Raw genomic sequence first — 14,028 nt, forward strand, 5'->3', positions numbered from 1 at the left:
ATTACGTAATATGCGCGCTTTGGCCCGCACAACGTTCCTGATTTTACAAGATAACGAGGGTTAGATTGTTTACTTTTGTCAACTATTTGTTATTATCATCCAACTATATACATATATACCTCATTCTCAACCACCCTCTCCCTCTCTCACTCACATAGTCATCGCATTCATGAAACCACGAACCCTTTATTGACAAGGGCCGCCACGCCTTCACCATTCCAACATCAGACTTACCCAGATAATTACCACCATTCGGCCTCCGACCTCTTCGCCAATCGCAAATGCGTCATGCTTTCCGCAGCAACCGGATCTTCCCCTCTCAAACCCAGGCAGCATGTCATACGGCACCGCTCAGCTGAACCTCTCCCGTCTCCTCCTCCCTCGAAAGCCATAGACCTCAACAGCAGTACAAGATCAACAGACAGAGAGACCGGACAGAAGGTAACGAGAAGAGCGTTCTTATGCGACGTAGTGGTAGAAAAGGAAGGGGAAGGTGAGCTCTATACGGGGCCGCAGACCTTTCATCTGATATATTTTATGGCCGCAGACACCGCCAACCTTCTTGCTAGCCTGGGCAACCCACTTCAACCACTTGCCCTTCTTCAAGCTCCCCCCGCTGTTACTAATGGCAGGCCTAATACTCCCTCGCGCCCTTTGGTCCATCCTGCCGAAGATGCAGATGAAGCTATTGGAGGTGCTCGTGGATGGGCAAACTCTCGTCAACCTGAGACGTCGGCCCGTCTGATGAATCTGATTGAAGAACTCGTGAAAACCGAGAGAAGCTACCTCTCTCGAATACATGCTCTAAAGACAGTAGGTCTGTCTCCCTTCGTATGAGAAGGGGCCGGCTAACTGTTTCCAGAGCTATGCAGATCGCCTCCGACTGTTCTCCAGAGATGCGAACCAGCAATTAATACCCCAATACGAAGCTAAAGCCATGTTTGCTAATATCGAAGCGATAGTCCCCGCGTCAGCTGCATTTCTGACCGATCTTGACGCTATGCTGGAAAGCGGTCATGCGACAGAAAGCGTTGGAGACGTCTGCCTGAGACATGTGAGTTCAGTGATAGTGACCTGGCTATGGTTTACTGATTCCCTTCTCAGTTGAAGATCCTAAGAACATTTGACCCATACCGCACGTATCTGAGCAAACAGGATGAATCACAAAGGCTATTCCAGGAATCGTTGAGAAAGTTTCCTGGTTTCGCCTTGTTTATCGAAGTAAGTGGATCTGCCTTGTCAAAGACTTATGCTGATGCTTCCGACAGAGCACAAAATATCAGACCACTGGTATCGGTAACATAGGTTTGCGGGAATTACTGATGGAGCCTGTGCAAAGGATCCCAAGATATACTTTATTGTGGCAGAGTAAGTCTCTACTCCAAATGGACCATGCTGAAATTCCATCAGCCATGATCAAATGCATGTCGCCCTTGTCATCTCAACGAGCTCAATTGCTCGAGGCGATTGATATCGCTTCGGGTATTGCGAGATGCGAGCCTGATCCCCGGACTGTACGGGCAATGGTGATGTACAATTTGGAGCGAAACATCGAGGACTTCCCAGTGAGTGACGGTATGAAGGATGATTCGCTGATTGAACTGTAGGCAAAGCTGTTCAGCAACAACCGAGACTATCTCGATTCTCTCGACGTGGAAGATCTGCCAGCTGAATATCCAACTGCATCTTCGCCTCCCTCTCGCCCGCTGTCATCATTGGGTTCTCGGCCACTGTCCATCTCTTCGACTTCCAATCCCTCTATGGCCTCCTTTGGCTCATTGACTTCGCAGTCACCTCCTACGATACACGCTGCCGGCGCACCGTTACATTGCACGCTGTTCCTCTTTAACGACAAATTGATGATAGTAAAGCGTCAATCAAGCTCAATAAGTGGGAGGAGAATCACCGGGACCGACGACATTCAGAAGCTAGTCCGCGCGCCCACTGTGTTGGACAAAAGTGTCATCAAGAAAGACAAACTGAGTTTTCGAGGACAAGTCGACATCTTGGATGTGATCGCTTCGGATGTGGGCAACGGGGGTGAGTCATGACCAATCGTTGACGTCGGCTGATTTTCCAGACTTCCACCTATTCTTCGAGCGCCCGCCGATAGACCAAACTGGTCGTTGGGCAGCTCGACCATTCCGTTCGTATGCCGTCGTGCATCCTCCCTACTCCGTTGCCTTAGATCCTATCGCTACCCGACGAGATAAGCTACGTTTCTTACATAACCTGTGGTCGGCGCAAGCCTGTGCGAGGGCCAAAGTGACGACGGACAGTTTGAGTCGGACATCTCGGGTGCTTATGAGCGAATCCGAGATCGGCTTGGAACGCGCGGGGGAACCGATGGGTCGAGCGAGATGCTATTGGAGCATTTGGTCCAGGGAAGACTGGAACAACCAACGAAAGGTAAGCGGTTAATAGGCTTGTCCTGCGCTGACCTGATCAGGCCAAGGTAGTATTGCATATAGACGAAGCGGGTATGGCCACAGACATCATCGTTGATGAGGACAATCCGCTGCTCTGTATCCGCCTCCAACCGATGGCTGGTGGTATGTGCCGATTTTCCTATTCGACCGCAGACGCTGTGAATGAGGAGCGCGTGGTCATCGACACCAGCGAGGTATTGGAACGGGTGGTGACAACCAGTAAGTCATCTCCGTGTGGAAGGTTGGCTGATGGTTCAGTTCATAAGTACGGCATATTCAAATTCCGAACGGGCACAACTTCGTGTCCAACAACTCCGTCCGCTGCCTCACATCGGCTGCGCCCTGCGATGCTCAATCTCGATGTCATCTCGCGCAACCTCTTCGGTGCTGGCAGTATCTCCGGTAGAAGCGATATTTTCAGCACCAAGGCCTCGAGATCAACTGGTAGTCGTTCATCGACTATGGATCTCATGGATGACGCGTCTCGAAAACGGCTGTCACAAAGATCCACCTCTCCATTTGATGGTCTCACGAGATCTTCACGTGGTCTTGTCGCTGGTGCTCCGTATGAAGACGGTATGCGGCAAAGCGAGGTCGACCTCAACGCTCGACTAGATCTCGCGAAGAATAATAGCAGATCCGTAGCGGTACAGGATGAGGACGGCGCAGATGAGAGTGAAGACGTACAGGGCTACGAGGCTGAGGATAGGCTCGGAGAAGCGGCGCATGCTGAAAGTGAGTGACTTTGATCTTGGCACGACGGCTGACAATGACAGTGCGACCTGAAACACCACCGCCCACCACCGCTCCATTGCGCATAGTGCGCAAAACGCCATCACCCGTCAGAGGTCTCGGGCGGATCGCAGACGAGACCCCTCGAGCACTATTGTCCACAAGTGGCAACAAAGACTCGCAAATAGTAAAAAGCACTATCGCAACTGAGGATACGATTTTCACTTCTCCTCGTCAATTAGCTAGTCCTCCACCTCCGCTTCCGGCTCTGTCTACCCGGCCTGCCGGGCCGCGAAGCCCGTTGGCGGGTGCCTCGTTCAGCCCGACCGGTCAAGCTTCTTCTGCTCAATTGCCAAGTATTGGCTCCGCTCATACAAGACTGCGGATTGTCTCAGGTGGCGGTCGACGTATATCCGTAGGACGTGAGACGGTACCTTTGAAGGGGTTTGACGAAGGGGAACCGCATTCTACACCCACTACACATGTGGCCGCGAAACGACAACATTCGGCTGACAATTTGACGCCCCGCAAGCGATCTCCACCCCGTAGTCCACTGCACTCCAGGGATGTATCCAACTCCTCCATAGCCCCGTCTGAGAAGACAACGAGTTGTCGTCGACCTTCGGGAAAGTTCACTCCGACCAGGTCATCTGGCCCTTTGACCACGCCAAGGACGGTCTCTGCTGTGGGTTCAGTGCAAAGCAATGTCACTGTAGAAGAGGTCGACATCAAGGGAAGTCAAGACATTGGTGCGATACTGGATGTGACTGCTAAAAAGGTACGTGCATCCGAAATTTGACGCGGCTGATGAGGTAGATCCGTGATGCCCAAGGATCTAACAAACGCCTCAAATCTGAGGTCGCCGGACTCCGAAAGCAAATGACGAAGGATGTGAGAACCAAAGATCTAGTGCACCGACTGGAACGCAACACATCCCTGCCCAGGTCACCTCAGCGAAGGAATATGAATGTGAGTTAAAGCGCCGTCGACGGTCTGCTGACGAGCGTTCCAGCGTCTTGTTGAGCACGATGACTATGGCGTTGCACCGGCCCGTTCACCCATTTCTGGTAGGCAAGAAGTCGATGCTATAGTCTTGGATGAATGCGCTAGAGGCGTTAGCTCAATCATCGAACGGCTCGAAGGCCATCTGCGACAAGCGGAGATGGGAAACTCCCAAGCTATCACCTTAGCGAAACAGCTCATCGAAGACAGGCAGCAGGTAAGTGTAATGCCACAGACTGGTCTGGCTGATCGGGAGTCTAGCATTCTCAACAGCTCCGTACCCTCCAAGGTCAAGTCTTGCGCTCCGGAGAGCACAACGATCTGCTACAAAGACAATTAGGGGATGCGCAGATTGAGTTGGATGTCATATATGAGGTGAGAGGATCCCCTGGAACGGGTCAGAGGCGATGTTGACCGATCTTGCGTAGGCATTCAATACCGAGCTTGATGGCATGTTCAGCGATGCCCAGCTACCGGAGACAGATGCGTTCACCGCTTTGCAGAATGACTTACAAACGACGAAAGCTAGTCGGAATATGCTCGAGCTGGAAAATCGAAAGCTGAAGTATGATCTCGAGAGAGCGAACCTCGAAAGGGAACAGTGAGTGCCGCTTCACCTCTGACTGTAAGGAAAGGTCGCTGACATGGCAGATAGATGGGCAAGAATGCTGCGACCCCAAGGTCATGACCTCTAGACAGAATACAAAAGGACAATACGACATTGGTTGGTAGATACATGGGCACTCCTGAATATAGTTGTACATATATTTTGTTATGCTTGTACATGTTATCATGAAGCAGTGACCTGAGGGGCATTACGTAACAAGCGACAATGACGACAACGTGATATCTGATTACGTTGAAATAGATAAGTCAATTCTAAATAAACCTTCTCCTTGCCACCCATGTCATTGGTTTGACGAAGCGATCACAACCTCAAGCAGGATGACAGCACTGCCTCCAGATGCTCCTCCGCCAGAGACACCCCCGCTCGTACCGATTCCGACCCTTGACTTTCGATGGGTCCACGCTGGCGCTCAACATCTTGACCTCCTTCCAACTCCTATCACATCTGCTTCAACAACATACAAGCCGTTCTCGTTTAGCGAATCCCTCAGGATAGAGGAACGATGGAGAGAGACTACAGACAATGACAGGCGGAAGATCATCCGAGAATGGGGCAGTATGGAGGGCGAAGGGGCTCCTGCGCGCGCGAAAGTCAAGGAGAAGGACAGGACGAAGAGGAACAGCGTCACAAGTGCACATTCCGACGCTTCTACCGCGGCCCACCGGCTTGATGACAAAGTGAAAGAGAAGAGGCAGGATGGAGAGGTACCTGATAAGGAACACTTGAAGTCAGGTGAAGAGCAAACCATGGCCGAAGAGGCTCCGCTTGACGATGCTGAACAAAAATACAAGGACATCATGAGAAAGACCCAGAGTGATTCTGATAACTACGAGGTCATCCAAGGGGTGCCTGTCAGTCAAGTGAGTATTCTAACCAATGTTCCACCTGATCATGCACTGATACTCATGCTTTCGCAGGATTCTCTGTTCGAGGTCTCGATACCGACTCTGTCATTACATCCGGTCTTTTGGGCGCATTCGGGCTCGCGAGTCCCGGTACTGAGAGGTACATGGTTCGTGGAGAGTGAGACAAGGCCTTGTTCATGGGAGCTAGCCGAGGAAATAGAGAAGGCATATCTGTAGGTCATCAAGCGGTAGGGTCTACTGTGACTGATGATTCACCAGCGAGATTCAGCCATGGCAACCTTCATACAAGCATGAATTGGCTACTGCCATCTCCTTGGGAGCAGCGGGCGAAGAAAAGCTGAAATACACCTTGCCTTCCAAATTTGGGCAAGGGCTGGGCATCATCTTCGAGGATGCAGAGAAGGGTCGGCTCCTCACGTGAGCTGTAAGATGTCCTCAGAACGCAAAGCAGGTGCTGACAAAGTCAAGCCAGTACCGGTACTCTCACCTACCTCACGCGCGCTTTCTGGGCTTCTCTCAGGGCCAAGCCTTCCGGCACGTACGTCTACAGAGGATTCGAGGCTGCAAGTGCTGCAGCAAGCAAGAGTAAGAGCCAGAACTCACCGGCTCGAAGTCAACCGCATTCTCGCAGAGGCAGCAGCAGTAGCCAGAGGTCAGCAGTCATGGAGAAATCGCCTTCAATGCATCAACGAGCTCTATCACGAGACACTGGCCACAAGACTCACAATCATGATAAAGGAGAATCGGTCGTGGGGTCAGCGGTCAAAGGTCTGGGTCTAAGTGCTGGTGACACGTTGAATGGTGTAAAGAAGAGCTTAGAGGATTTGAAGAATGACGAAAAGCATAAACAGCCGATTGGACTTTCTTCCGACACCCGAAATGCGCTGGAAGAGGAAAATGTGCCACTTGTGAGTAGACTCGTCGGTGCGGATCCGTAACGTGGCTTACTGGCGGGTTTTGCAGGTCGACTCCGAGGAGGACGACTCCCCCTGTACCGATCTGATACTCGTTCTTCACGGCATTGGTGAGCCTCCCAAGCGTGGTCACCCTGACAAACAGCTGATCATTCGCAATAGGTCAGCAACTCGCTACTCAGTACGAAGCTTACAATTTTGTGTGGGTCTCCCTGCTTGTTAGCGCATTTGTGTGAAAGCGCTGAACTCCTCGCAGATACGCTGGTAACCAGCTGCGGCAAGTCTTAAGGTAAGCAGTCTCGGAATGTGAGACGTTAGTCAGCTAATATGATTGCAGGAAACAATCCGCCAATCCTGCTTTAGCGTCCATCATCCGCGAGCGCCGATGTCAAGTCAGTCCATGGATTTCTATCAGCTGCTGATCAAAGCTGACGCTCCGCTTACAGATACTGCCAGTCCAATGGCGTACATCTATTGACCTGAATGATGAGAAGACCGAGGAAGACAAGGAGCATGGCATGGACAATAGGTTTACTATCGCTGGTGAGTGCGACTCTGAATATCCGTTTCTTACTGTTGACGATCGATCCTCAGATATAACCATGAACAAGTCTATTCCTTATGTCCGGGAGCTTACAAATTCGGTAAGCAGATCCTTCACATCCTGATGTCATGGTGTAGCTGACGTATGTCTCAGGTCTTGCTGGATATCCCGCTGTACATGTCTCATCACCGTCAGAAAATGATCGAGGCGGTGTGCACACAAGCCAACAAGTTGTACCGGCTGTGGATCGCACGTAACCCAGATTTCGAAAAGAACGGTAGAATTCACATCATAGGGCATTCAGTGAGTGCAGTCCTCTCCTCAAATGATACCCATCACTGAAAACGTCATTAGCTCGGATCCGCATTGGCAGCCCAAATCTTGTCAAATCAGCCTACCAAAATGCCTGATTTGTCGCAACTGCCCAAGCAGGTCATTCATCAGACTAAAGATAGATTCCTCTTCAATACCAGCAATCTCTTTCTGTGTGGTAGTCCTTTGGGTATATTCTTGCATCTCGAGCAAGCCCAAATCATGCCTCGAAAGGGTAGGGAGCGGACCATGCATTCTCCCCAAGACGAAGCTGTGAGCGAGGTCTGTCGTTGGCCCGGTTGCAGACTAACGGATGTTTGACCATAGCTGGATCGCTCGGGCAAATATGGCTGCTTGGCGATTGATTCGTGAGCTCGAGTACCTCCCCGTGGTCCGGCGCGGCTGACCCTTTGTTGTAGACTCTACAATATATTTTATTACACTGATCCAGTGGCGTAAGTTGATGATCGAGCTTGAAATTGGGCTTGTAATGACTGGGATGCGATAGCTATCAACTCAACGCGGCTGTCGATGTCAAGCTGTCGGCTCATCGCCCTCCCTTGGCTATCACTTCGGTCACTGCACCTTTCTACGCTCCGGTGACCGATGGCTTTACGACGATATCGAAATATCTGCCATCCTATCTTGGCGGCGGCTCAACAGGCGAGAAGAAACCAGCTCGACCCGGTGTCATACGCCTGCCGAGCGGGATTGAGGTGGGTGAATGGCGAAGAGGCTTGACTGACTTTTAATCGTGCAGATGTCAGGACCAAGTGGAGAAGAACGGTTGGAAGGCTCCCGAGGCGAGCGCAGATTTTCCGCGCTCAATCCACATGGAAACGTTGATTTCTATCTGCCGTCAGCTGGTGTCAGCGAATATTTGGGTGAGCATTGATTCACCGATACATCAGAGAATTAGCTGACCCGCAGATATTAGACATGATCACTGCCCATCTCTCTTACTGGACAGATGCCTCTTTTGCTGCGTTCTTACTGGCGGAGATCTTCTCGACCCGCTTGGATTTGGTGAGGACGGGTATGGGGCTGGCCGAGCAGGTCATGCCCGAGGGGACTGCCTTGTAGTGTGATTCATAGATGACTTGACGACCTTTACGACAGCTCTGATGATAGACATGTAGATAGTGATGTAGAGTAGATGTATGCGCGAAAGCCGAGGCGTCAGCCGCGAGATGGCCTGCCGGCCGGATCTAGAAAGAGGATATTTGCCGCCGGATCGGACCATGTCGCGAGTTCCGATGAATGTTTTTCCGTCACTTTTGGCGAACCAGCGTTATCTCGACCATATGATCCTCATATTCGAGATGCAACCGTCTGGTGATAAGACGGCCTAGGGTCATCATGGTCAGGAAATGCATACCTATATATTAGTCCACAATCCGCGAGCCAGGTCTTGCCCCCTCGCTTTGCCATCTTCCCAACCTCTTGTGTAAACACCGTTAAACTCAGCACTTTTGACCTGCCTGTGAATAGAATAATAGTATGCCTGACATTCAACTCATCCGCGTAGAAGACGCAGCTGCCACGCATCCAGCGAAGAGGACATCTCGGAAGTCTGAGAAGCAATGGAATGTGCGCGTGTCCCCCTCGGTCGTGAGTATTTGGGTCACAGTCGGGGTTTAGACTTCCGCTCATCCCAGGTATCCTTCAGGCTCGATCGAAGAACCCGATCCGCGAGACTCTGGCTTCCATCACAGCGAACATCCCATCCTCCTCAAAGACACCGATCAACTTGGGATTGGGCGATCCTACTCATTACCCTCTTCATCCGCCTCCTGCTGCAGCGATCGCCGCTGTCGAGAAAGCCGTGGTCGACGGGCAGTCCAATGGTTATCTCAATGGCGTTGGATCCTCAGAAGCCAGGAAAGCGGTGGTTGAGTATCACGCACGATGGGATCAGGTACAATACGGTATAGATGACGTGGTCCTGGTGAGTTGCAAACATGTGCGGATTGAGCGGCTGGGCTAAGGTCTTTTATAGACTCACGGCGTAGGACAAGGACTTGACCTGGTATTCTCGGTCATGATCCCGCCTGCATCGGTCGAGCGATCCAATATTCTGCTACCTCGCCCCGGTTTTGCGCAATACACAGCATTACTAGCCAACCTAGATGTTGAGATACGATACTACGACTGCGTGAAGGAGAAGGACTGGGAGGTAGATCTGGACATGTTGGATGACTTGTGTGATGATGAGACTCGAGCTATCTTGGTCGTACGTGTAACTCAGAATCCTTTTGGATGGCTCTTACTAACGCTCCGATCAGAACAACCCAAGCAACCCATGCGGCAGTAACTATAGTCGAGAAGCTTTGAAGGATATTCTGGCGCTAGCTGAGAAGCACAAGGTACCCATTATAGCGGATGAGATTTACGGTCACATGGTGAGGCATCCATACGCCAGAAGGCCGTAGCTGACGAGAGTAGACCTGGTCATCGCCTTTTACTCCCTTGGCATCGCTGTCCACGAGCGTGCCCATAATCACCCTTTCCGGTCTGTCGAAGCGGTTTCTCGTTCCCGGTTGGCGATTCGGATGGATGTGTCTGCATGACCCATTGGGCGTCGCTACAAGCGTAAAGAAGGGGATACAGTGCTGGGGGAATCGATTCATGGGACCAAACAGCCTGATTCAAGCAGCCTTGCCGACTATCCTCGCAACAGAGCCAGAGTGGTATGATGAGGTGATTAACAAGATCGAGGTGAGCGGCATCGGCAGTGCAGACCGTTGGTGGGGACTCCCGCTCACTCAGAAATTGCAGGCTCTCGCCAAGATCGTCCACAAAGGGGTCACCGACGCTCCCGGCTTGAGCGCCGCCTTCCCAAGTGGAGCCATGTACTGCTTTGTCAAGATAGAGCCAGGCGCTTTCCCGGACCTCGCAGACGATGTCGCCTTTGCGACTGCCTTGTACAACGAACAGGCTGTGTTTGTTTTACCGGGGATCTGCTTTGGCATGCCAGGGTACTTTAGAATCGTCCTTGGTACTCCTTCGGACGTGATGATGGATGTCGTCGAGAGGCTGCAGGAATTCTGCGAGAGACATAACGCTTTGTAGTATTCTCATTTACGGACTATTTGCGCCTGGATTGCATGGAATTGCATCTGCGGAGAAACGGTTTAGATCGGAGCAATACAATGCATGGTTTAACAGTACAACAAATTCTATCCAAAGCTCCAAGCATCGCTAGGAGAAGTACACTTGCTGGTCCAGCAGCGGCTTTGCATGAGTAGCCTCGAGATTAGCCAAGGTCCGGAAAGCAGACATGTCGACTCGGGACTTGAATACGGCGAAGACTGATGATGACAGGGTGAGCTGGAGTCTAAATCAGATGACGGATACATACCATGCGTCGGATCGTGGTCCAAGACTTTTTCTGCCTCTTGACACACATCGAATCCAGCTGCACAATGGCAACAACGCAACCAGACGCCGCGTATCTGATCCCCGTGTACATCACATAATGTCTCTCGATGAAGCAGGTGTTGTAAGTATGCAGTAGGATCGCGAGGATTGATGGTTGCCAAAGCGGATGTTGGCACTTTGCCGACTGGATGGCGATATAACAATGGTAGCACAGGTGTTGAAGATCTGATGGGGATCTGGACCGGGCGATCAAGTTTTAGGAAGATATGAGTCGGATCGTGGACCTTGTATGAACGAAGCTCGCAGATCGAGCACTGGTACAGTGGGTGAGTCAGCACGCATAACGGGTCAAAGCATAAAGATTACCTACCAGATTGAAGCCTTCTGGCTCGGACGGACAGTTGGCGCATTGATATCTCCTGCCCATGATCCATTGGTGACAATTGCCGCACTTCATGCCATGATCAAGTGCGTCTGGAGTTGTCACGCCGATCACCTGCTGAGTTGCAGCGCCGTTGCGATCCGCAGTTGGTGCGTATACAGTGTCGTTCGTGGGAGATGACGAACGGGACGAGCCGCCAGCATCATCTTGGAAGGGATCGGGCCCACTGACTGCGACCGTTCGGTCCTGTTGTAACCATCTGTCTCGGGCTCGACGGGAGACAGCATCGACCTCGTGGGACGATATAGGGACCGGGATCTAATGAGTCATGGTCAGCTCCACGCGGCGAATCTCGATGAAGTTCGCTCACCTTCATCATGATATGGTCTGCTGTATGGCTGGTCCCATTGAAGTCTGACACCACAGCTTCACACTGTATACAAAGGTCAACGGCGCAGACAGCGCAGTGAAATCTTGGTCCCACTATGTCTTGTAGGCAATTATGACAGAAGGCTCCAGGGTGACGCATCGGGACGGGGATAAGATGCGGTCTTTCAGGCGGGTCGCGTGGTTGCAGACCCAGCCCGTCAAGGAGAGGTAGCGTTTTGTCCGGGAGAGAGAGGAAAGCATGGGCCGAATGTATTTCATCCGCTTTGTGGTAGCAGGTCCGACAGAGGTTGAAGTTCGAGCAGGATACGCCTGTGCACGCACGTCAGCTTGACGCGGAGCATTCTCACAGCGATCTCCGCTTACACTTGAACCGATTCTTGAACAGAGGATGTCGGCACATTGTGCATTCCAGATCTTCGTTGTATTCTGGAGAAGGAATTAGCGGATCAGTCAGTGGCATGGATGTCACTTACCCACATCCACCCAGCCTTCAGCTGCCCAGATCTTCTCAATGAAAGAGTGACGAGATTCCCCGGCGGCTCTTAGTCTCCGCCTCTCGGCATGTGTGAGGTCGCGCTTCGCTGCCCTTGCCGCAGCTTTGGTATGGGCGATGCCATGTACTTCGATACAGCCTGCACATAGTTCATAGCCGTGAGGTTTGGCGGTTTTTACTTTTGGTAGATTCTGGTTCGTCGAGTTGGGAGAATCTGGGGGTGTAGGACCGTTCCCGTATCGATACATGGCTGTGGTAGGCGACGATTGTCCTCCAAAGGTTGCTTGCATTGACCCTGAAGATTCGTTTGTCGAGCTGGAATCGCTCCGATGACGCGGATTTGCGACATTGTATACGGTCTGGGACCCGTTTGAGCTGGCTCTACCTGGAGCCCACTCCGTTCCCTCTGACGAAGAACCATCGCTTGGGTCACTATCGCTGTTTCTCACGGGTGGGACAAATTTGGCCTTTCCAGGAGCATCCTGTCTCCAGAACTCGCCTTCTCCACAGGTACGGCAGACATATCGCATGTAATCGAGGCGTATACCACAAGCAGAGCAGTCCGGTGCTAGTATGGGCGGGCCAGCTGGCTCCGCAACGCGGACTGGGTCGTAGGGTAAGTCAGGGGTCTTGGGAGGTGAGGTGGACAGCGTGAAGTCGGACGGCATCCCAGAGATACGCCGCACGCTGGGTCCTGCTTCGTGCTCTGTATATCCCGCTTCCGACACCGAAGATCGAGACGATGCGTCGGTCTGGTATGAATAGTAGTAGCCTACGAGCGCTGTTCAGCGATACCTGGGTACAGGGAATAAGGCTACTCACGACCTCGAGCATCCCTTACTAACGCAATCTCTCCCGGTTCTTCGTCACTGCCGTAACTATCCTCATCACTGTCATAGTCACCCGATCTTGCTAAGCTCTTCGGAGCAGGCCCAAGTTTCCGGGAAGCCAATCTTGATTGTTCACGCAGCCACCGTGTCCCAAGGTCGGAGTGAGTGAGGAGCGACGGCGCCGGATCGCTTTCGGGACCTGTCAGAATGGGTGCTGACGGTACAATGTAGGGTTCTCTAGGCGTAGCCGACCCGGAAAGGTCTCGGTCTTGACCATCATCGGCTTCTAGGTTTAGCAAGCTGAATTGATGTAGCGTCGAGTCGCGGCCGCTTGTACCGCTACCACCTATAGACCTCTCCTGACCGGATGAGCCACTCCCTAAAGTCTCGGCGTAGAAGCTGGATCGCAGGGTGCCTTGACTTTTGGCTTCTGTTCCAGAGTCCGAGAAAGAGTTGGTTCCCGTGCGGAAGCTAGAAATCGAGGAAGTGTCACTCAAGCTTGGTCCGTCGTATTCCACCAAAACATCCAAACGTAAGACGATTTTCTGGGCGGCAAAGCCGTAAGTCATACGACCTGAATTGGAGCCGGAGTGAAAGGATGCCGCCGCATCATCGTCTCCAGAGACGTAATAATGTATGGCCTCGGTGAGATCCGTTTCTGACTTTATGAAGAACTCTTCGCCGTCGTCGTCGGTGTAAGCAAGGGAAAAGGGAGAGGCCGACAGGGCAAAGCATTCTTCGACCTGTGGCATTTGATTAGCATGATAGGGTCTCAAGTGTAGAAGGTGATGGTGCTGACCCTGTTTCGCAGCGACTCCAGTCTACATGTTGCTGCTGAGGGGAAAGTGACCCGCCGAGCTGATCCATCGAATGCGCACTTGATGATTAGTGGTCGGTTGGGCCGGTCTGGAATTGACCCGGATGAGGAGCCGTACATGATGGCGCAATCAGCGAGGCATTGGGGCAGGTGTGTGTCTTAGCACTAAGAATGTCATGCATCTGCAGCATGAGTAGAAGGACATGCTTTGGAACGCATTTTCATGTCAACAAATCCCGCAGCCCACAATGACATATGTCGTGACGTGGAAGATATTCTATACAGTGTGGAGGTTCCTTCCGATATCC

At 52.0% G+C, this 14,028-nt stretch overlaps 4 protein-coding genes across 4 annotated transcripts; 3 read left to right on the plus strand and 1 right to left on the minus strand.

Moving 5' to 3' along the window:
- Positions 1–288: 288 nt before the first annotated feature.
- Positions 289–4,858, plus strand: I303_106783 (uncharacterized protein; the record flags this gene model as incomplete). Its single annotated transcript, XM_065969443.1, has 15 exons — positions 289–493; positions 548–813; positions 863–1,054; positions 1,105–1,221; positions 1,269–1,368; positions 1,411–1,565; positions 1,608–2,040; positions 2,114–2,409; positions 2,456–3,164; positions 3,251–3,939; positions 4,038–4,130; positions 4,174–4,380; positions 4,425–4,538; positions 4,592–4,764; positions 4,819–4,858. 15 exons carry the CDS (start codon positions 289–291, stop codon positions 4,856–4,858), a joined length of 3,789 nt encoding a protein of 1,262 aa, XP_065825515.1.
- A 250-nt stretch (positions 4,859–5,108) lies between these two features.
- I303_106784 (uncharacterized protein) lies at positions 5,109–8,510 on the plus strand (the record flags this gene model as incomplete). The annotated part of the gene is made up of 17 exons (XM_018411830.1): positions 5,109–5,651; positions 5,709–5,869; positions 5,916–6,074; positions 6,130–6,565; positions 6,621–6,681; positions 6,734–6,773; positions 6,828–6,860; positions 6,909–6,963; positions 7,018–7,114; positions 7,166–7,215; positions 7,269–7,418; positions 7,470–7,700; positions 7,755–7,795; positions 7,847–7,882; positions 7,936–8,143; positions 8,188–8,311; positions 8,365–8,510. 17 exons carry the CDS (start codon positions 5,109–5,111, stop codon positions 8,508–8,510), a joined length of 2,571 nt encoding a protein of 856 aa, XP_018259031.1.
- A 417-nt stretch (positions 8,511–8,927) lies between these two features.
- On the plus strand, positions 8,928–10,499 carry I303_106785 (tyrosine aminotransferase; the record flags this gene model as incomplete). The annotated part of the gene is made up of 6 exons (XM_018411829.1): positions 8,928–9,038; positions 9,097–9,375; positions 9,427–9,660; positions 9,713–9,829; positions 9,873–10,145; positions 10,206–10,499. The coding sequence occupies 6 exons, from the start codon at positions 8,928–8,930 to the stop codon at positions 10,497–10,499; spliced, it is 1,308 nt and encodes a 435-aa protein (XP_018259030.1).
- A 129-nt stretch (positions 10,500–10,628) lies between these two features.
- On the minus strand, positions 10,629–13,840 carry I303_106786 (uncharacterized protein; the record flags this gene model as incomplete). The annotated part of the gene is made up of 8 exons (XM_018411828.1): positions 10,629–10,738; positions 10,789–11,122; positions 11,179–11,508; positions 11,561–11,889; positions 11,944–12,006; positions 12,054–12,845; positions 12,896–13,646; positions 13,703–13,840. 8 exons carry the CDS (start codon positions 13,838–13,840, stop codon positions 10,629–10,631), a joined length of 2,847 nt encoding a protein of 948 aa, XP_018259029.1.
- Between the last annotated feature and the right edge of the window lie 188 nt (positions 13,841–14,028).

This window comes from Kwoniella dejecticola, chromosome 8 (assembly GCF_000512565.2).
Source record: "Kwoniella dejecticola CBS 10117 chromosome 8, complete sequence".
Classification (NCBI taxonomy): Eukaryota; Fungi; Basidiomycota; class Tremellomycetes; order Tremellales; family Cryptococcaceae; genus Kwoniella; species Kwoniella dejecticola.